The sequence below is a fragment of the Mycetomoellerius zeteki genome, unplaced genomic scaffold (assembly GCF_001594055.1).
Source record: "Mycetomoellerius zeteki isolate Tzet28-1 unplaced genomic scaffold, Tzet1.0 scaffold174, whole genome shotgun sequence".
Classification (NCBI taxonomy): domain Eukaryota; kingdom Metazoa; phylum Arthropoda; class Insecta; order Hymenoptera; family Formicidae; genus Mycetomoellerius; species Mycetomoellerius zeteki.
In genome coordinates this window covers 1,430,731-1,453,556 of record NW_017256696.1, presented here as the reverse complement: position 1 = coordinate 1,453,556, position 22,826 = coordinate 1,430,731, and the positions used below count along the sequence as shown (strand labels likewise).

The 22,826-nt window shown below is 27.4% G+C and overlaps 3 protein-coding genes across 4 annotated transcripts in view; 2 read left to right on the top strand and 1 right to left on the bottom strand.

The window, feature by feature from the left end:
- The window catches only part of LOC108721601 (organic cation transporter protein), a 10,728-nt gene extending 6,925 nt beyond the window's left edge, over positions 1-3,803 (bottom strand). The window contains exon 1 of one of the 2 annotated variants that reach the window (XM_018446242.1): positions 3,514-3,803. Coding sequence is in view for 1 of the 2 variants with exons in the window: in XM_018446241.1 (XP_018301743.1) it covers positions 1,188-1,221 (34 nt within the window). In the remaining variant the exon portion in view is untranslated. Of the gene's footprint in view, positions 1-1,187; positions 1,273-3,513 lie in introns of those variants that run through there. The other variant, XM_018446241.1, reaches the window with a different exon arrangement.
- Positions 1-16,623, top strand: part of LOC108721600 (beta-galactosidase) — a 21,714-nt gene extending 5,091 nt beyond the window's left edge. Inside the window, exons 2-11 of the mRNA XM_018446240.1 lie at positions 10,239-10,345; positions 12,553-12,719; positions 12,905-13,055; positions 13,244-13,307; positions 14,183-14,277; positions 14,617-14,847; positions 14,933-15,104; positions 15,232-15,353; positions 15,532-15,933; positions 16,136-16,623. Coding sequence (XP_018301742.1) covers positions 10,271-10,345; positions 12,553-12,719; positions 12,905-13,055; positions 13,244-13,307; positions 14,183-14,277; positions 14,617-14,847; positions 14,933-15,104; positions 15,232-15,353; positions 15,532-15,933; positions 16,136-16,534 — 1,878 coding nt within the window. The 5' untranslated portion in view covers positions 10,239-10,270 and the 3' untranslated portion in view covers positions 16,535-16,623. The remainder of the gene's footprint in view (positions 1-10,238; positions 10,346-12,552; positions 12,720-12,904; positions 13,056-13,243; positions 13,308-14,182; positions 14,278-14,616; positions 14,848-14,932; positions 15,105-15,231; positions 15,354-15,531; positions 15,934-16,135) is intronic.
- Positions 16,624-19,402: 2,779 nt separating this feature from the next.
- LOC108721459 (zinc finger protein 239) lies at positions 19,403-21,787 on the top strand. The gene is made up of 5 exons (XM_018446009.1): positions 19,403-19,409; positions 19,779-19,946; positions 20,597-20,766; positions 20,983-21,145; positions 21,537-21,787. The coding sequence occupies exons 1-5, from the start codon at positions 19,403-19,405 to the stop codon at positions 21,785-21,787; spliced, it is 759 nt and encodes a 252-aa protein (XP_018301511.1).
- The last annotated feature ends 1,039 nt before the right edge of the window (positions 21,788-22,826 follow it).

Here is a 22,826-nt window from a genome sequence, read left to right as displayed (position 1 = left end):
CAACCAAAAATTGACTGCTGCAACCAATTAAAAACGCTATGCCATATTTTACGATCTAATTTGCTGCAGCAGCCAATCTTTTTTTTTTCAGTGTACGAACATTTCGACTTTGTTTGTCCTTCAGCGTTTATCACTGCTTATAATTTGAAGTTTTCATTACTTGGTGGGTTGAGATGATTGCCAATTCGAGTATTGAGAATAACCTCCTTAACCACATGTGTGACTGTTAAGATCTATAATGTGTTGTTATTTTGTTAAAAAAGCTCTTAGCAATAATGAACGATACAGTTGTTTTTTCTACTCACCCAAACACACCATAACATTGTAGGAGCGCCATAATGATAATATACAATTAAAGTTGTTTAACTTCATTTTTAGAATATTAATTACGTTAGAACATATTCCGTGACACAAATTCAAATAAAAATTACATTGTCATTACTAATGATAAATAAATATTGAGTATGTCAACTATGTTTAAGAAAGAATGTCATGAGTTGAAACATATGTCATAGATAACAAAACATTAAAAAAGGAAATTTATAATTTAAAAAGATAAAAACCTAACTTGAATTTTAATTAGAGTTTATTAAGGATAGACACATAACTATGGTGTAAAAATTCCGTATCAATTTATAAATTAATTGCGTTTTCTTGAAGTTTTATATGTAGCATTTCGGAAATTGACCTCTTACTTAAGTATCTCTCTCTATCAATAATTCTAATATCATCCCATTTAAATTCAGGTTTATTGTTTAACCTATGTTCTGTGATAACAGATAAATTCTCTGTCTTTCCATTAATGTGATTTTTATGTTCGTTGATTCTGGTTTTTAATTTTCGTTTCGTTTGTCCAATATATGTCACAATCTTTTCAAGCAATTCTGTAAACTACATTTTTGTTCATATTAATAGAAAGAACATTTTTTTGAGATTTAATAATCCTTCCCAATTTTTTGCTGCTAAAAAACGACAATTTATATAAACAAATTTGCATTTAAAGTTTAATTTAAGGTGTTAATAAAAATTGTGAAATTAACTAAAAATTATAATTCTATTTTCTTAAACTCTTCAAAGTGTTCAAATTCTATTTAATATACGTAGATAAATTGAATTCTTATTTTTATTGGATCGGATTTTATAATATTCATAATTGCTCTAATTTAATTTATTATTAAGAAACGTACCATATTCGGAAACATTTGTTTTCGTTTTCTTCATATCACTGTCTGCTTCTACGTTCCGCTAAGCTTTTATTTTTTCTGTGTTCGAATATTTATAACATTGAATATTAAAAAACATAAATATATAACTGACATCGCTAAAGACATTATTATATTGGCTATTTATTTCATTATCTGTGTGTTAGCAATTATTTTTTGGACAAATAAGATAATTCATGTATAGACAATTCATATCTACACGTACGTAGTTGTGTGATTGTATTTCCCTATTTCTAATCTTTTTCCTCTACCTTTCACCTAATTACTTCTTCTACCTCTCTTATTTACAGTTCAACAAGAAATTGTATTTCGCAATAACGGACATTTCTTGATCCGCTACATACTGTAATAAAGCTAACTGGATTAGATAGTAGGCAAATAAATAATTAATAATTCATGTAAGGGGGAGTATGAATTTAGCTTGAAAAATATTTAAATGAAAAAATATTTCAACAACTTCTGCATTTTGATTATAATATCTGCGATGATGTTAAATTAATTATTAATATCAATTTAATATATATAAAATTGTAGTTTAGTTTTGCAAAAGACTACATTGTAAAAAAATCAGATAATAATCGGCATGGTTCGATATATATAAGTAAATGTTTGTAACTCACAAATTAATCGCTATTTATTATAATTATACACATTCGGATTTTTCTAATGAAACATATATTGTAGAACCGATGATCTTTATTTATGGATATGTATATATTCTTTACATGAGTAATTATTAGCCTCGTCACATTAGCATTGCTTTTTATCTCATTTGTAATCAAAGATAATTTTTAGTTTTCTTCAGATATTAGATAAGCCATGACATAAATAACTCTGCATCAGCAGAGAAGATAGACAAATCAACGACTATAGTTTATGTAATTAGAAAGCGCATTTTTGGCATTTAATTCTATAAAACTGTAGTTTAGTTTGAGCAAAAGACTACATTGTAAAAAACCAGATAATAATTAGTATATTCGAAATATAAGTGATTGCTTATAACTTAGAAAAGTTATTATTTTATTATTATTCATTGTGATTATATTTCGACCTTTCTAATGAAACAGAAATCTTAAAACTAATGATTAAAATCATGGATATGTACATATGTATACTTTACATGAATTATTAGCCTTGTCACACTAGCTTTTCATTTCAATCGCAAATCATCGTAGAGATAATTTTTAGTTTTTCATTTTGTTTGTGTTTGTCCCAGTGATATTAGCTATATAAATGTAGTTTTATCATCCAGCATCTTGAAGAACAAACTTTCTTAACACAACCTTCAATGTCGCAATGTCTTCAATATCGTAATATTGTTTCTTCAATTTTCTATCTTATATTGTGATAATTCCAATATTCCAACGATTAATAATACATTTATAATGTTTTGCGGAAATAAATCCTGGCAACCAATAACAATGTTTGTATAGTTAACGTCATACAGAATGATAAGACATTGAACCTAAGCGGAGAGAAAGAAAAACAGAAATGGAAAGGAAGGAGCAAACCCCGTTATGAAGGGCACAGAAAATACCGGCGTTCAAATGACTCCTCTCACAGATACAACTTTTCTTCACTGTTATTACCGTGTTATTACTGTTATCACGTCTGCTGCAGCCTAATTATGATTCAGATACGGAAACGCGATATATAGTCATAAAAATTTGCAGGTAAGTAGATTTTTGTAGACACTGTTAATCTGTACAGTTTGCATTTTTTAAATAAGGTTAAGAAACATGCAGCCGTAATTTGTAGGGTGTGTGCATTTCTCGACGATATTTCTTCACGGCAAGTCCACAAGCAATTCAAGAAGGGGATATATTGCGAATGGAATTTCAAGGATATAAATAAGTATTAAATCCATATCTTTTTGTTAATTTCAACTGAACTTTAATAACTTTAATTTTTGGCTATTATATATATAAAAATTGTTATAAATGTTCTCTCTGGACATTTTTACGATAAAAAATAAATTTTTTTACAATATGTAAAAGAATCTTTTATTAAAATTAACGCAAATTGTGAAACGTAAAAATGTAACACCAAATTTTAATGTTAAATTATATAATGTAAAATCAATTTTTATTTTTTTATCCGAACTGATATATATATTATCAATAAAATTAGTTATTAGTATTCAAGAGATTTAAAATTATCTAAATTTGTTAGATATTGTCAAAATTGAAAAAAGATTTATAAAAAGATATCAATACTTATGTCACACAGATACACACATCAAGATGATACTGATCGCACGATGCAGCGCATAAATTTGAATCATGCTTACTCGGAAAAATGGTTGACTTAGAAACTCGAAAGCTGGAATTCGCGCACACGCGTAATACTCTCACTATTGCGAACGTTATTAGAAAATATGTTTATTCGTATTCTCGTGCGAAACCGACAGCTCAAGCGTAACGACTATCGTATACTCGGAGACGCAAGTCAAGAAAAGTCTTTCAAGCCGCTTGTTCTCCACCAAAGAGGAGGGATGTCGGCGCCAAACGTCACGTCGGGACGCGGCGCCGTTACATAGGACTGCAAAAAAACACATCGAGTTTGCAACCTGCAATTTTACGCGCGAGATGATAGAAGTACGACCACGGTATCTTTCAAGATTGGTCGTAAAGTTAATGGTATATTAATTATGGATCTGTTCATTTTAATTGCATTTTCAATACTTTATGCCTTTTCTTCGATTTCATCTTTTAAAATTTGAATATATATGATAGAGGATGAATTTCTGAATTTTATATATAAAATGCAGTAATTTCACACAAACCAAATATGTTAATATAGGCTTTTATAGAAATAACACATATATTGTAAAGATTATTTCCAATAAAAAAATTATTATTTTGATAAATTGTCCGAGCACGCCGTTTTTTTAATAATTAATTATAACGGTATTAAAATTGCATAATGCATTATTTTATGGAAAGGGTAAGATAAATAATAATTTAAATTGTAAGTCTTATTTGAACTCAATGCAATCACACGGCATCATAAATCGTTTAATGATAATTATATACCGGTGTTTAAAGTGCATACATTAATAAGTATTATTTGAAATATGACTTCGAAAAAGTGTTTCGCAGTACAATTAATATACTTAAAATAATACTTCCATTTAATCGAGCTGCAATTTACAGAACTTGAAGAATATCCGGATGTTTTAACATGATAGTGCTTTCGTGTTTAAAAAATCGAATTTTATATCCGAAATATGAATCAAGAATTCAATTTTTCTAATCTTTATATAAAGTGCAAAAGTGATTTAAAATATTGATTGCACAATTTAATTGATTTGTGAATCAAATTATTACTTTAAAGTTAGAAACAATTTTTTATATTTCGATAATTTAAATTTTGATAATGTTATTTATCAATCTACAATTTTTTGTTTTCACATCTTGAAGATGAGTAACAATACTCATCTTCAAAATGTGAAAACAAAAAATTATCCTATTGTAATATCGTAGATTATTATTACTGATTAGAGTCGCAGCAGACACACGATAATCAAGATTACATGTTACCAGATAAATTAAAATATAAATCTAACTAATTAATAGCGAATCATTAAATCATTCTAACGAGAAAAACACAGACATGCATTTTAATAGAAATACATTTATTGTATGTTGTTTTTTTTAAAGAATATCAAATCTAACGAGGATGTTAAATATGAATGAAAATGAAGAGTCATTGTATAAAATTTTTCTTTTGTAAGAAATTAAAATAAATAAATGACAAAATTCTGTGCAATCATTGTTTTACTATAAAAGAATCGATTCGCTAACTTATATTGATTAAGTATTTTTTATTCGATTCAATAAGTATTACAACATTATTTGACAATAATTGTTGATTAAATATTTTTTTATCCGATTTGGTCAACATTATAAATATACAAAATTTTAAACTACTTTTTTCGGAAAATATTCTTTAAAATTAGAGACAGAATCTTCTTGGGAAAATACTATCAAGGTTTCAATTGCTTGAAAGTCAGATTTTAAAGTTTCAAGTGCTTAAAAATAGAGACTCTCTTATTAATTAAATTTTAAACATATATTAAAAAATGATATAAATTTATTTCTCGTTTAATTTTGAATGATCTTTATTTTAATATCAAGAAGAAGAAAACTTTTTTTTTTAGAGAAAACTGATCGATCTTTTTGCATGACACCATTTTTTAGAAATAAAGCGCATCCGAAAATTATACTGGATTTTTCCGATAAAAGGATTACATAGAGATACATGAATACTATATTCCAAATAAAAGCGCACAAATATTTGATAAGAATATTTTAGAACCAAAGTGTACGTTTAATAACGTATGTATTCATATATTTTTAATATTTTATTTTCAGTTATTATTTGACTATTGATTATGTAAATAATAAAAATTGTAAATTAAATTGGAATTTTTTCATTTATGTTATACGTATTGTATAATATATCGAAAGCATTAAAATCGGCTTTTATGTCATTATTTAACTAAGCTGTTTCATTTTTGTAAAATTGAATTACATTCTCGTAAAGTGGAGATATATTTTAGGAATACCTACCTATAAGATTATAAATTTAAGCCACACTTAGACAAAACACAAGTACATATTAACAAAAATTATATTATGATTGTGATATAAAACAGTTTTTTATAAGAGTCAGATGATTAATTTTGAAATACGATTGTTGATTTAATTATTTAAACTCTTATTAACTGATAAGTTAATATTAGGGATATTCCGATATAATCGATATTTTGAAATATCGTATCATTAGCCCTTTCGATATTTGCATCGAAATTTTTAGTTTCTGTATCGTAGCATATCGGATCTGGAACGTAGATATCAATTGATTCGATACAAAGGTTGTGTATTTCCAAAATTCAACCGCATAAACGTAATAAGGATGTCAATTCGGGGACAGTTTACGACATCGCGATCAACGCCATCATGAATAATATTAAAAGAAATTTTATGTTTCACATTATCTTTGTTAGTTAATAGACTTATATGTATAAAATGACGAATATATGTATTGTATAAAATATATAAATGCATAATTTTTTATTCTCATCAATCTTTCTCCCATTCCCATTTGTGTATGTATAAATTTACTAAAATATTTATAATTCTATTGATAAATTAGTGAATTTATCTAGTGATTTTTTTCAATTTTTCTTTAAAATCGAAAGTTCGTGCTCTCCACACGTCTCTATATAATAAAACATGCAAAAAAAGTAACGATATTCCCGAATATCGAATCGTTTCCAATCAATATATCGCCGTATCGATATTGCGTATTTCATATTGATACGAAATATCAATAGTCTATGCTTCTCCGCACATCCCTAGTTAATATTATCGTACATAAAACAAATTAAATAATTTAAGAAAAATTATTACTTTAATACTTCTGTAACAGTTTATAATATTCTTTGTATTTTATAAGAGATTTTAATTAGTTATTATTATAAATTTCCTAATAAAAAAATCTATTCTTCGTCAAAAAATTAAATAAATTAAAAAGCAATTATAAATACCACTAATTAATTTTCTTAATAATTGGGAAGATAGGTTATATCTTCCCAATAATTAGGAAGAGCTATAATATAATTAGCTATAATATAAATTATACGTCAATATTATGCACCCTATTATCAAATGTGTAAAAGCTGTTGCTGCACAGTTGTTTCTCTATTAACCTCAATTAACTTAGCCTCTTAAAAATATTTACGAGTATGCGGATGCTAATTGAGTCGACATACAAGTCATAGACATTTCCACGTGTGCCATCTGTATTAAGTGGCTTAATTGTCACAAATTTGTTGACCATCGCACGTTAATCGAAGAAACGGTATGATCAGTGTTTTTACAGTTCTAATGGTACAATTTGATTTTTCTAAGCCTTAAAGTTATACAAATTTTTTAAATTTATATAACAGTATCTTTAAAACGTATTATTGATTTTATACTTCTTAAATTTTATTACTATATGATTACGTTATACTTGTATTCGTATAAAGGATTGTTGATGTTTTAAGTTTATTTCTTAAGTTTAAGTATATTCGAATATTTTAACAATCGTATTAAGTGTAAGAATGAGGAAAACTGCCAATTAATGAGAATTGCCGAATATGACATATATCTTTATACTAGCAGCTCAATTATCTTTCATCACGACAAATGCTTGATGACCTCAAAGTTTCTAAATCACTCGTGTGTAACAAGGATACGAGTTTATATAATAATAATGTCCAAATTGTGTGTCTGGTTAAACGTCGTTAAATACCTCGTAAGTGTGTAGTACAACTGAAATTTATATCATTTTCCCCTCTAATGTTATATTATTCCCTCTGATATGATATTATAAAATTTGATTTTTTTATTATGCAAATTTTTTTAGTCAACCACGATAAGTATTTGATTTCAGTAACCTAGAAATAATATTGCAACAGTTTGAAGTTATCTAAGAGATATTTTTAAATTTCCAAACTTATAAATCCTGCGTGTTCAAAATGTCGTATATGTCTCTCTCAAACAAATGGGATATATGAAACATCAAGCTGCACAAATAATACAAGAACTAAGCATTTTCACTGTATTCCACCCTTTACTATTTCTTTAAACTTTTGTATAATGAAATAAGTTTTAAGTTTTGTCCATTCCCCACAGTAATCATGTTGGTTGTGATATATGATTGTGCTACTTTATTATAGTTGTATTATTACATTGATAAATCAATTCAACTAACAATGGTTTAGTATTAACAACAGAAACTAAAATCACAGCATATTACTAATATAACATAAAGGTATACATATAATAGAACAGTTGTGTGCAAATTAATCTCACTTCTTTTATTTTTTCTAACTTCTGCGGCGTAAATACCGGAGTTATCCTATTTTAATCGATACATGTTACAGTCGGTAATATAAAAATATTTGTACACGCTTCAAAAGAATTTATTTTATATAAAACATAATTTTCAAATGTTTTTTTCAAAAATTTGAAAATTTTGGAAATATTTTAACCTACTTTTTGATAAAGTCTAAAAGATACACTTTAAAAAGTTGTTTTTGCAACATTTGAAAATGGTGAAATTGATAATATCGCATTTGCATCACATAATAATAATATCAATAATAAAATCAAGATCAGTATAAAAAAATGAAGTATAATTAGTAAAGTAATTAATGAAATGATAAAACATACTTAAATAAAACTTTATTGAAAATAACAAAACATCTTCAAAGCAAAGAAAGGTTAACACAAAAAAGAATTTGGCTTTAGTTCTGCAATCCTTATTAGTAAATTAATAAAATTATGTGATAATTGTATTATAGTTGCGCACCTAATATATAATTACAAATCTTAAATATTATAGCTGAGATTTAATAAATCACTTTTATTGACATTTTTATGAATAAGTAATGGAATTCCATTAAAATTTCGCATCGACTAAAGTAATACAGATATTATAATTTATTATCGCGATTGATAATTTTTATAATAATTACAAGTTCATCTAGACCGAATTAAATAAATTATAATTAAGGTTAAAAGCTTATAAACGGTCGCGACTAAATTTTAGTGCTTAATAATATTTCTACATTTTAAGTATAACTCTTCAATTTTGATAGCTGATTTTCAGTTTTGATAGCTCAACGTGTGCGACATATAGCGGCACAAAAATGTATTTCGTCGCTTCATTTCACACAGTTTACCTTTAAATGATAATTTGTATGTATTTATCTAATATACATGTCTTTTAGTTAGGATTTTAAATTCTAAAGAATATTAATAATTGATAAATAAATTATGCAGTGAATCTGAAATTTATATGCACATTATGCTAATATAATGTGCGGTTTATGTAACTATTCAAGTGCGAAATTCAAATTTTATCTGAATTCGGAATTAATCTTAATATCTAAAGAATATCGAACCGAATCTATTGAAATCTGTAAATTTGTTAAATCAGATTTTATATTATTTTATTTTATTTTATTCTATATTATTTTTATTATATTTTTATTACAACATACTTTTATTTCGTTTTTGAAGTTGCGTGATTTACATATTTTAATTACATGATTTTGTTATGTAACTTTGTGATGTTATTTTTTTTCAATAGGGTACGTTTAGATTTAGTCAATAGCCCTGTTATTCTATTAGCGATTCCTATTAGGAATATTGAATGATTGTAAAATTTTATACAATACATAAGTACGAAAATACAGTCTATTTGTGCATAAAATTATAAGAAACAACAAATTTTACCAAAATTATCAATAAATTATATTTATCATTTTACCGTAATTTTACCATAAATATTGTAAATTAAATTTGACAGTAATTTTGCATTTCTATGCATGACACTGTGGTAGGTTGCAGTTATTTGAAGTTGAACTTAATCAATGTGTGTGTGTGTGTGTGTGTGTGTGTCTAAATGTGAGTATATATTTTATATTCCAAAATGTTAGTAATTGATAAAGATATAAGAGAAAAATTTTAAAACTTCAAGGGTAACCTCTCTTAAAGTATGTATTGTTTTTCATGAATGAAAGAGTCGTGGATATTTTAAACCTTCTAGATTTTTTTCTGATAGAATCATACGTGAAACGATAAATTTACATGATGTGTAAAAAAAGATTATATTTTATTATTAAAAAATCATAAAGATGTATCTCTTAAGAATATTATTATATATTGTTATATATTTGACCCGCATAAAAAACTTGCACTTGACGATTCGAATGCGTCGTTTAAAAATTCCTCAATGTTTTGATGACGTTTCTCAATTAAAAAGTATATGCGCAAATACCTGCATGATAATTAACGATGATGATAAACAAGGACTTGAGCAATATTTATGACCGAAGAGCACCGTATCTCTCGAATGATAAACTTTAAACGTCAATGTGACTTATCTTAGGTCCGTCGTCAATTCCACCAGTGACGCTCGAGCGTGGATAGTGAACTTAACAAGCTCTTAGAAGAGTGCAACGAAAGTATTAAAAACCTCATTCGAAAATGTGGTCATTAATGTTTGTGACAATCTTGGCCTTAAGTAGAGCTATGACGGAGACAATTAACCTACCAAATAACGTATGTTGAATACTGTATTATATTATCTTTTTATATTTGTACGTATATCTCCTTATACAAATCTATAATTTTGCGTTACTACATATTTCTTCTGAAATATATAATATAAAGATAAAAGACTTTTTTGGCTTTATGTTTATTGTAAACTTTAAATTAATCCATAGATTAATATTTAAAAGAATCTTTATATATTAAAAGCCTTTACTTTCATTTGTTTTTAATAAACTTTGCATTTATATTTTAATTTCCCGAAATTAAGAAAATTAGAATAATGATATTAACCAATCAAAATATATTTTTGCTTGTTTTTGAAATAACATCTAAATTAATATTTATAGAAAAATACGATACATTTTCGTGCACAGATGCACGAAAACGGGCAAAACTATGTAAGTGCTGTATAAATTAATACTGATTGCTTAAATGGAATTAACGATGACAACAGCTTTAGGAAAAAGTGGAAAATTTTTTAATGGAAATTTTAATTTTTAGAAAAATATATAAATAAGTTCAAAGCTGGACGTAATTATAACTTCTATGACTTTTTATTCTTACCGTTTGTACTGTTTTTAACCAAATTTAAATTTATAATTTGTATTTTTATGCGACTGATGAAGACCATGCAAAATCGAAACTTCGCTTATCTCTAATGTGTATTACACATTAATTTAAATCAATATCATATAACATCTTAATTTATTCGCTCGTCTTTGGTTTTTTATTATTTTATATTGTATTAGAGTTATTTCAATAACAAGCAGGTCATTATTGTTTATAAATGAGATATAAATTTATATAAATGAGATTTAGTATTTTTCCTCAAGTCAGTTACTTTTGTGGTTACTTTTTTAAACTATAGGTACAAAATACCATATTAACCAGAATTCTTAAAATTGTTATTCTGTTTTAATTAAAATAGGAATAATGTATATATTGAGGATATTATATTTGATTTAAAAAATAAAATACAAAAGTATATAAAATTAAATAAAACCAGATTCATGCATAATGTACATAATATATGTTCGCGTAAAAATCATAAAATTTTTGAATGCAAGTCATAAAGCAATCACAAAGAGGTAGATTGATTCTACCGATTGACAATTGTCCTCGACCTCGTATTCCATTTATAACCCACGTTGATTGAATACTAAAATGTTACTTGAATGTAAAGTCTTTTAAAAGTATTTTACATATAAACTTGTATTTAAAGCGTATTAAATTTTTATCATCTTTTTAATTAAAAAAGTTGTTTAAAGTTTAATTAAAATTTTTAATCAAGTTTAAACATATGCATTCAAACTATATGTAACATAGGATGTTTCGATAAAAAAATAAAAGATTCATACATACAATATAATTACCTGTATGTACATGTACGCATATTTAGATTATTCACGTTCATTGCGAAAAGTAATAGAAAGATATTCCGCTTATGATATTCTGCTGCATTACATGTTTCTATGAAAACGTATTTTATCTTTATGATTAACTTATCAGAGTCATAATAATGGCATTGGTCTGGGCAAAGTTAAAAGACGAGAAAGACATAGAGAATCCATTGGCTACACGATAACAGACCTCAAATGATATTTGAATTATAATTTGCTAATTTGGTTTGTAACGAAAATTATAAATTTATGACACCTGTATCAATATTATCAATAATTTGAAAACATGTACACTTGTGGCATATGGTAGAATATACAGGGTGTAACCGAAATAACGCCTACTAATCATATATAGTGCTATTCCTAATAAAATAACGTTCGCTTTATTCTATCACAGCAGATCCGTCGCGATTATGTGAAGGTTGCATGGATTTATGCTTCTTTATATATACATGATAGGTTCATTTAAAAGAAAAAATTTATATTTTTATTCGTTTTTTAAAGAATACCAAGTAAAAAAGACGCTTTTTAGAATTTTATATCGCTTCATTATGATCATTTTTGATGAGGTTACACTCTTTTGAAAATTATCTGTTTTCAAAAGTCAGAATAAGTGATTTCTTAATTTTTTGACGGATAAATAAGCCTAATAAGAGTTTCTCAAGTATATATAATTGTAATTCCTAATACAAATATAAAAAAATATTGTACAATAGTGATTGGACTAAACGATATTTTAGAAATTATTAACACATCATATTATTACTTTTTATAAATTAAATTATTATAGCAGGAATTTAGAATAAATAATTACAGGAATGGCGATACAGTTTCGATGTCGATTATGAGAACAATCAGTTTTTATTGGATGGAAAATCCTTCCGATACGTTTCCGGTAGTTTTCATTATTTTCGAACGCCTAGACAATATTGGAGAGATCGTTTAAGAAAAATACGAGCCGCGGGACTTAACGCTATCTCAACGTAAGTTGAATTCTGTAATTTCGTAATTTACATGATAAATACAAGGAAGTCATCGTCAGGAAATTAAATACATTTGCACGCAATAGATCTTTTATTTCTTTATTAAATTTAAAATAATACGTCTCGAAGTAATCAATAAATAATAACGAAATAATTTACCTTTTATCTACCCTCGCGATATATAGTTACGTTGAATGGAGCCTTCACGAACCGGAACCAGGTCAATTTAACTGGAGCGGCGATGCAGATTTAGTAAATTTCTTAAATATTGCTCAAGAGGAAGACTTGTTTGTATTGTTGCGACCGGGTCCTTATATCTGCGCAGAAAGAGACATGGTAAATATGTACATTAATTGTTTAGTACAAAGTCATTGGAATAAATTATCTTTCTAATCTGTTCTTCTCTCTCTCCACATCTGAGATGAAACTTAAAAATTCATCTTTTTCTTTTTTCTTCCTATAGATACTATTTAGAAAACTATTATTCTACATAATCTTGATAATTCTAACATATCGGCTTTTAGGGTGGTTTACCGTATTGGTTGCTTCGCGAAGTACCAAATATAAAGTTGCGTACAAAAGATGCAGGTAAGATGTAATTCGTTTCGCTAAACTGTGCATTGTATAAAAACATGCTTTAGGCTTTGAAAGACATTTGCGATTTTTTGTGTTATAGTAAATTTGTGAAAAAAAAATACGAAATTTGTAGATATTATATTACTTATTACGATTTTAAATATAGAAAATGTAGAACTAGTTTATAATATATTTTTTCACAATGTATTTTTATAATATAAATTTCACATTTAGAAAGAATCAATAAGATGAGAAAAATATTAGGTTCCTCTTGCCTACAACATCATTTGCCTACATCACTTTTGCCGACAGTTCATTTGTGAAAAATTATTGCTTACAGCTCGATTTTATATGCAATAATACATGTAAGCGAATTTACTTTATTTATGAAATTTTTATTTGTGCGCAAAAGTGCATTCGTAAGTAATTGAGCTGTAGATAATAATTTTTGTGCGCAAACAAATTGTCAACGAAAGTGATGTAGGCAAATAGATATACAATTAAGATGTCAATTGGCAATGATCCGTAATATTCATTAATAATAATTAAGACTTTCTTTTTAGACATTTTTTTATTGTTAAAATAAACTCAGAAAAAAAAGACTTAATGACAACTGTATAGATGACAACTCTAAAGTAAATTTTATATGTATATTTTATAATTGTTGTAATTATAAAATAGTTAATTCAACTGTGTATATTAATTTCACATAATATAAAACTTATAAACTATAAACTTATAGTTACTACCACTATACTTTTCTTTAACAGTAAGTGTAGACATATTGATAAAATTTACAATATATTACATCAAATTGTGAAATCAAACTTTATTATTTTTCTGTTTTATAAAAATTCTATTTTATAGAAATTTTTCTATTTCTACAGATTTTGTAAGATATGCCACATTGTTTCTAAATGAAGTATTGAATAAAGTACAGCCACTTTTAAGAGGTAATGGGGGACCAGTAATTATGGTTCAGGTAATATTTACTTATTAAATGAAGAAATAGTATTAATTATAATTAATTTACATCATACTTATTTCTTAAAATATTTATGGAATTTTCCGAGATAGTAGTGTTCTACAGTGTTATTTTATATTAACAATCTAATATTAGATTAATATTAATATCCGCTAAAAATTATTTATTTCGTTTATAATTAATAATAAAGCTGATAATTACGAAAGTAGATTGAAAAGAAATTAAAAATTAAAGTAGATATGCACTTAAATATTTTACTTAATATGTCAATTATCAATTTTATTGTTTTCCTTTCATTATTGTCACCTGTCACCCCAATATCGACCACGTTAATAGATAGAAAACGAATATGGAAGTTACTATGCTTGTGATACTGAGTACATGGACATGTTAAAAGAAGTTTTCATTAAAAAAGTCGGCAATAAAGCTCTTTTGTATACAACCGACGGTGCAGCTGCGTCTTTACTCAGATGCGGATTCGTATCTGGGACATATGCCACCGTCGACTTTGGAACGGCCAACAACGTGACCAACAGTTTTCTGTCTATGCGTCTTTATCAGCCAGGGGTAAGCGATATTGCTGTTTAAGAAAAATCACGAATTATGTAATAAAATTAAGATGTTTCAATCAAGTTTGCAAATTGATACGTAGGGCCCGTTGGTGAATTCTGAATTCTATCCAGGTTGGTTAACGCATTGGGGAGAACCCTTTCAAAGGGTAAAAACAGAAGCTGTTGTAAAATCGTTGAAAGAAATGCTTGCTCTAGGTGCTTCCGTTAACTTTTACATGTTTTATGGGGGTACAAACTTTGGCTTCACTTCTGGTTAGTAAACTTTTTGTTATAGTTTCGCAAATTGGCAAGTAAAATTCCCGTAAAAATAATATTTAGGGCAATTAATATTAATCACATTAATTATATGTACTTTATTCAACGTAATGATCATCGACAGGAGCTAATGGTGGGGCAGGTGTATACAGTCCACAATTGACTTCGTATGATTATGATGCTCCTTTGACTGAAGCCGGAGATCCGACACCTAAATACTTTGCTATAAGAGATGTTATTGGTCGCGTACGTTTGTAATTTCTTTTGTAATAATACGCTGTCGCATTTTCTGTTTGACATTTTATATTTTACAAAAAGATTACTCTTCATCATATTACTCTTATTAGAAAACGGAAATGCATAATAAATATTTCATATCTCTTTTAAATAAGTCAATTCACGTGCGTGCGCTTTGAAATTACAGTATTTGCCATTGCCAAACATGTCCCTCCCGACTGCATCTCCAAAAGGTAATTACGGTCCAGTATTATTGGAACCGGTACTGAAATTGCTCGATAGTCGATCTCCATTTGTGGTGGTTCAAGCAACTGGAGACCGGCCTAAAACCTTCGAGGCTCTTTCCGTGAATCAAGGATTTGTCCTTTACGAGACGAATTTGCCACCTTCTATCTCAGACCCGGCTATACTGCAAGCAACGACAAGGGATAGAGCGTTGATTTATGTGGATAATAAACTACACGGCACTTTGAGTCGCATAGATAAGATATTTACTATCCCTCTAGAAAGTCCTTACGGCCGCCGCTTAAGTCTATTGGTGGAGAATCAAGGACGTTTGAATTTCGGCAATGAAATTAACGATTCCAAGGTATCGAGGAAATTGTTAAAATAGAATAATACGCGCATATGACGGTAGCGACAATTTTTTTTAAGTATTTATATATGTATTGCGCGTGCATGATAATATACTAATATACGTAATTCAATGAACGCAAATGACATTTTAGCATTAATTAAACATACGATAATTCTACGATATTTGATTCTTTTCATATCTGATTGTATCTCAGGGGATATCGGATGTGAATATCAGTGGCACACCGCTAACCAATTGGAATATGACAGGGTACGCATTTTCCGACGTATCCTCTCTCCGGGACATAACAACCATACGTATTGACAGCGGGACTTTGAATAACGGACCGGCATTTCTGCGTGGAAAATTCACAATCGTCGGGCAACCGTTGGACACATATCTAGATACCACCGGCTGGGGAAAAGGAGTAGCCTTTGTAAACGATCACAATCTTGGGAGATACTGGCCGTTAGTAGGTCCGCAAATAACCCTGTATGTACCAGCTCCTTATCTTCGCACAGGCGAGAATGAGTTGATCATATTGGAATTGGAATATGTGTCGCACACGAGAAAGATGAAGTTCCAATCCGTACCGAATTTGGACACATTATAAATTTAACTCATAACTTAGGTAGAAGTATTATTGGATTATTGGATTGTACACTTCTTGCTTTTAATACAATATAACGAAATATTTCGAAATATCGCGTTTCTAAACTTGTTTTACTTACTAAATAGTTTACTTATCCTTTTCTATAGACAACACATTTATTTTAAACATTTATTTCTAAAAATAAATTAAAAATAAATTTAGTTAAAAATAAACGCATAAAAAACATATAAGGAGTTTAACGAGCAATTTTCAAACGTGATTAAGGAAAGAGAGCGTAAAACAAATTTATCTGCTATCCTATCTCGTATCCTATTGTCCTTTTAACAGAAGTAATAATTGATGCTAGCCTGATTTCATAAATTATGATATAACACATAAATATATAAAATTTCATGCGTATGAGTTACTCAACTACAATAAAGAAAGATTCTTATGCTCGTATTTATAGTCAGTGCCCCTATTTATATTTAAGGCTTCCTTATGCCCGTATTCATAGTCATACCGGTATTTATATTTAAGACTTCCTTAAGTTTATCTTTAGATGCTCTGTAGGCAATAAAATAATTTGTAGAGCATCTGAAGATAAATTTAAGGAAGCCTTAAATATAAGTCTGAATAGGGGCTATGAATACAGGCATTAATTTTAATTTTATCTTAAACAGTATTTGTACTTAAGGATGTATTATATATATTTTTCAACCAAATGAAAACAAATTATGAAAAAATTACTAATTTTTCTTTGATTATATCTGAAAGTAATACGAAAAATTTAGCGACGATTTATAAGTACTTGGATACAAAATTATTTCAATAAAACTCCATTTTTAAAAAATAATTAAGATAAAATGAGAAAATTTTTATTTAAATTATAAAACTGTATTGTTAAATATAAATATGACCTTAATGAGAATTATTTCATATATACAAGAATAAAAATAAATATAGGTTTTGTTCTTTACTATCTAAAATATATTTGCGGTATGTTGGTAATTGTGATATACAAATAAATTTTTTTAATGTAAAGAATACATTTCAAAAAATTTTATTTATAAAAAAAGACTTATTTCTTTTTGTAAATGGAGTGTCGTACTACGAAATCGACGTTATACGACGCAAGAAAATATTCTACGATAAAATAAATTAGATGGAACATACATATATCTCATGAGAATGACAGAATATCCTGTTTCCTTGAAGAAAAATCTTATAATATTATAATTGGAGGATTATTTTTTAGAAGAAACTTGGAATTTATATTAATTGGCCTGTCAATGGGTTTACTGTTTTGAGAACACGTTATCCGAATACTTAAGCTGAAAAAAGACTCAAGAACATTTAACGGCAGTTTACGGAAAAATCGATCAGTTTCGATAATACTACACCGCTACACAGCAAAAATATACACATTGTCGCCTATGGTCGATGAAGAACCGATTTGTAAAGATCCTGCGAGACATTCAATAGCTTTAATATCCTCCCCGTTGACAAATGAGGGTTTCGCACGGCAGGACGTCCGATGGCCCGATGCCACACGACGAATTATCTCACCTCCTCTTTCGTGCCAATGCTTCCGTAGGCGAATACCATAGATAATAATGAGTACGGTGACAAAGCACTATCAGTTGTACCTGATTCATAAGCTTTATCCATATAATAGTCTGTCTCACGATCTAATAATATATACATAACGTATTTTTATACGGTGGTACTATAAACAAATGGATTTTGAGAAATCCATTTATTATAAACATAAATTTAACCAGGAATATTTTTGTTGAATGTGAATTAGATAAAAGATCGGTTATGGAAGTATCTTTTTTTGCAAGTCAGTTGACTAAGATTTATGGCATTTTAGATTTAAATCGCCATTTACGTATATACCATTTACGAATCGCCATTAACGAAATATAATAACGATGGATAAAATTATTAGAATAGTCGTTTTTTCATTGAGAATTTTATATAGTTTATAAAAAGAGTCATGTAAAATCAAACGATTTTATATCATAGATATGTTCTATATAACTTCGGAACTTTATAAAGTTCTGAAGTTGCATAAAAAGATATTCTAAATATGATCTGATATAATATCGGGATATTCTATAATTTTTATCATGCGATTAACGTATAATTTTTTTATAAGAGAAATTTTTAAACGAGTCTAAACCTTTTACATGTTCTTTTCTTGCATGCGCTATTTGTGAAACTTATATTGTATCCCCTTGTTGTAGGTAATGATTAGTACCAGACGGTAACAGTAGTATAATGTTAAACGATATTACCTCAGAAATTGAAAGTCATGCTGGATTATTAAAAAATTAATTAAAGATGTTTAATTATATATTTAATAAACTTTAGCAATTTTGATCTACTTATATTATCTTAAGATTTTGCGCCAGTTTTATGCGGTTGAGGTTGATGTTAAATCTTTCTGGAGATAAAAAGAATTTTCATATCTTTAAATGAAATTTTTTTATGTGAATGATGGCTAGAAGCGTATGGATTATGTTCTCTTTAATTTAATGTAACATTCTTCTTTTGATTTATTGCAATTTATAACAAGAATAATGTTTTACTGGAATTCTAAGACATATTACACAAGCAATTGTAAAGCATTTTACGGCCATCAAACTCCGCCCTTTATGAAAACGCCGCCTTCGACATGCGCCGAAGAGTCGTTCGCGGTTGCATCGTTTCTTACCTTTAATCACGCGTTTAATCTAGTCCGAAGTAGTAATATGCTACGCGTGCGAAGAACCGTGTAATTTGATACGTCAAACTTATTTATTTGTCCTAAATTCAATTGTTCATTCAAATTGAATTGTGTATTGAAAATTGACAAATTATCGATAACAGCAAATTATCGTAATGTTCGGTAAGTGTACAACATAATTGAAATACAAATTTGTTAATAGAGATTAAATTATGATAGTATGCAAAAATATATTGAAGTGAATAATAAGTTAACAGATACACCTTAAAATAATATGTCTGTTTTTTGAAAACTACATATTTTTTGTGTGAAAATATTTCTTGTCTCACTAACTATTAAAATAGTGTCGGACATTTTTAATAATTTAATCGAACAGTTAACTGATGCAAACAATAAGTTACATGATCAACTTGTAAGACATACTATATAGTGCTATTTATTGAATTTATCATGTAATTATTTACAAATGAGTAGGTTTATATTAGATACAATTACCATATAACTAACTAAGTAAATATGTTAATACAATAGTATGGAACGTAACGCAGAATGCACCCTTGGATTTGAGCAGACATGGGACTGCATGGAAAACTAACGTTACTAATACTTTTAAATTTCAACGACGTCTTCCCTGTCAAACTTGCGGTAAAAGTTTTGACAGACCTTCTCTTTTAAAAAGACACCTGCGAACACATACAGGTAAATTAGAGATTCTTTTAATCCTCCTCTTGTGTTCATTACCTGATCTCGTTTCGGCAAACTTTTTCCTAAGATAAAATTACGCTTAAGTTTTTTTTTTGACGATGCAAGATCTAAGATATATAATAGATTCTATTCTACTGCATATATCAAGAGAGAAGAGGACTATATAGAAGTTTGAAGAAAAGCTAATATTTGAATTCATTGATTTTTTAGAATTTTTGCTGTGTGAACTTCCAGACGTACTACATACACAAACACATATATACACTATACTATTTATAAATTCGAGAACGATTGTGATTTTCTCGTATCTCGTGAAAAGTTAAACATCTTGGTGTGAAAAAAAACATAAAAAAGTTTTAAAAAAATGCATTTTAAAGAAAAAAGATAGAACTTTAATTCTATGTTTTAGTCTCGTTTCCACGATAATTTCTTTCTAAATTATATAAAATTAAAAATTAGTACTTTTAAAATTTTTTTTCATCCAGGTACTTAATTTTTCGTAAGATACGAAAAAATCACAAGCGTTTTTGAAGTTATAAATAGTATATACTAAGAGTTTTATAATAAATATAAAAATTTGTTTGAAAACTAGCTTTTTCTTTCATATTTTTACATGTAATTAACATTTAAAAAACTATTCTCAGGCGAAAAACCACATGGATGTGCAATATGTGGTAAAATGTTTAGCACAAGCAGTTCATTAAATACACACGTTAGGATTCATACTGGTGAACGTCCTCATGAATGTCCAATGTGTGGGAAGCGTTTTACGGCATCATCGAATTTATATTATCATCGCATGACGCATTATAAGGTATTTTTTTCTGAATTCCTTGAATTATTATGCATTACTAATGCGACTTGAAAATGACCAGCTTGGTATAGGTAAATATAAATCGAGAGAATAAATTATCATTGTATAATAATTTTTTCTTAGAGTAAAAGCATTCTAATTATCAGATTTATATGATAATTATCATACACACACACACACACACACATATATATATATATATAATTTGAAATTCAGGAGAAACCACACAAATGTGATGAATGTGGACGATCCTTTCCTACTCCCGGTGATTTAAGGGCTCATGGATATTCTCATACCGGTAATTGGCCTTTACGTTGTTCCATCTGTAATAGGGGATTTTGCAAATTCGGCGCATTGCATCATCATATGAAATCACATGGTAATAACAATACTTCAACAATTAGAAAATATAAAATTTATTTTATTTTATTGTACACCGACCTTTATATCAATCAGCTATAGATATTAATCATTGCTTCCTTATTAATCTAATTGATAAATTGATAATTGATAAATTAATCGAGCTAATCAATGATACGTTAGTAAAATTTTGGAAAAAAATATTTTCAAATAGATTTTAAGTTCAAGTTAGGAATATTAATAAGGAGGACACAATAATGTTTCGTTATTATTCTTTAGTAATATACAGCAAGAGACCAAAAAAAGTCACAAAATGTAATTGTAAAATATCGATAGATCATATCTATATATTCGTAGTGAATATATAACGAATTATGATATAAGTATATACGCAAAATTCTTGTTTATAGGTGATCATTCTTGTTACGGTATCTACAATCAGAAGTCTCCCGTCATCAATGATTTACGAATTCATGAGCGTTTACAACATTTGCATGTGTCAAATAATAATGCAGCTGATCTCTCCCATACAGGTACTCATAATAATATTTCAAGCATAGAGATTATCAAATTTGAAGGTTTCAATAACAATTACATACAATTACCTACAATGTATCCATGGCCTTCTCTTCCTTGGATGCCATTACAATTCTCAAATTAATTTATTATATTTTCTGCAACTAATAAACCAAATTTTATTAACTTCTATAAAAGTAGTAATTAACAGAAAAAATATATATATATATATACACATACATACATATATATGATATGTTTATTCATTGTCTAAAAGAAATGTGTAATATAATAATGCACAATAATATAATATGAGTAAAAGTAATATTTCTAGACTTTGCCTTTCTTTTTTTTACCTCTCTTCCCTCTGTACAAATATCTGTACCTATGTATTCTTAATTTTTATTTAAATGTCGGAAAACAATATAATATTATACATAGTGCAAATCAAAAGAAGATTGAAGATAATGCAATAAATTGATAAATTAAGTTAGAGCATATCAATCATTTGTGAAAAAATTGTAAAACTGCTGATGAAAAAGTTAATATAATAACACTCAACTTTCAGATAAATCTTTCTATGTATTAGATTTTACAAAAAGAAAAACGGTATTTATTTTTGTTGGTAGGGAAACTGAGAATATAAGTCTTGAATCATGTAAATTACTTCATGTAAATAAAATTTATAAAATTTATAATTATTTTTTTTATAAAATCCAATACTTATACGGATTTTATTAATACTGTATTATATATTCTCTACTTAATATTATATTATATATAAATGTAATAAACACAATAGGATTTTTCACTTAATTTGTTATACTTTGGTCTATTTAATGATCTAAAATGACAACTTACATTTTTTATTGCTCAACATTATAAATGAAAGAAAAAGGTGATTACTAGATTTATTACAAATATTAAATACAATAGCAACACATCAATAATATAAAAATAGCTTATATTTTTTGAAGTGCATTAATTTTCTAATATGGCAAGAAATTAAATATAAATAAAGCTTATTAAATATGGCATATAATTATAGATAATACATATGTATCGTCTTATGTGTACAACTTAAAGAGAACGTGTATTTTTATGTCTCATAACTAATAAGTCTACAAAAATAAAATGTATATCAATATGTAATATCTTTAATAAAAGTAAAAAAGTATTAAATA

Bases quoted from the DNA above. Each gene is read 5' to 3' on its own strand.
- LOC108721459 (XM_018446009.1), top strand. The intron at 19,947-20,596 runs GTAAATTAGAGA...AACTATTCTCAG, and splicing joins ACACCTGCGAACACATACAG to GCGAAAAACCACATGGATGT. The intron at 20,767-20,982 runs GTATTTTTTTCT...TTTGAAATTCAG, and splicing joins ATCGCATGACGCATTATAAG to GAGAAACCACACAAATGTGA.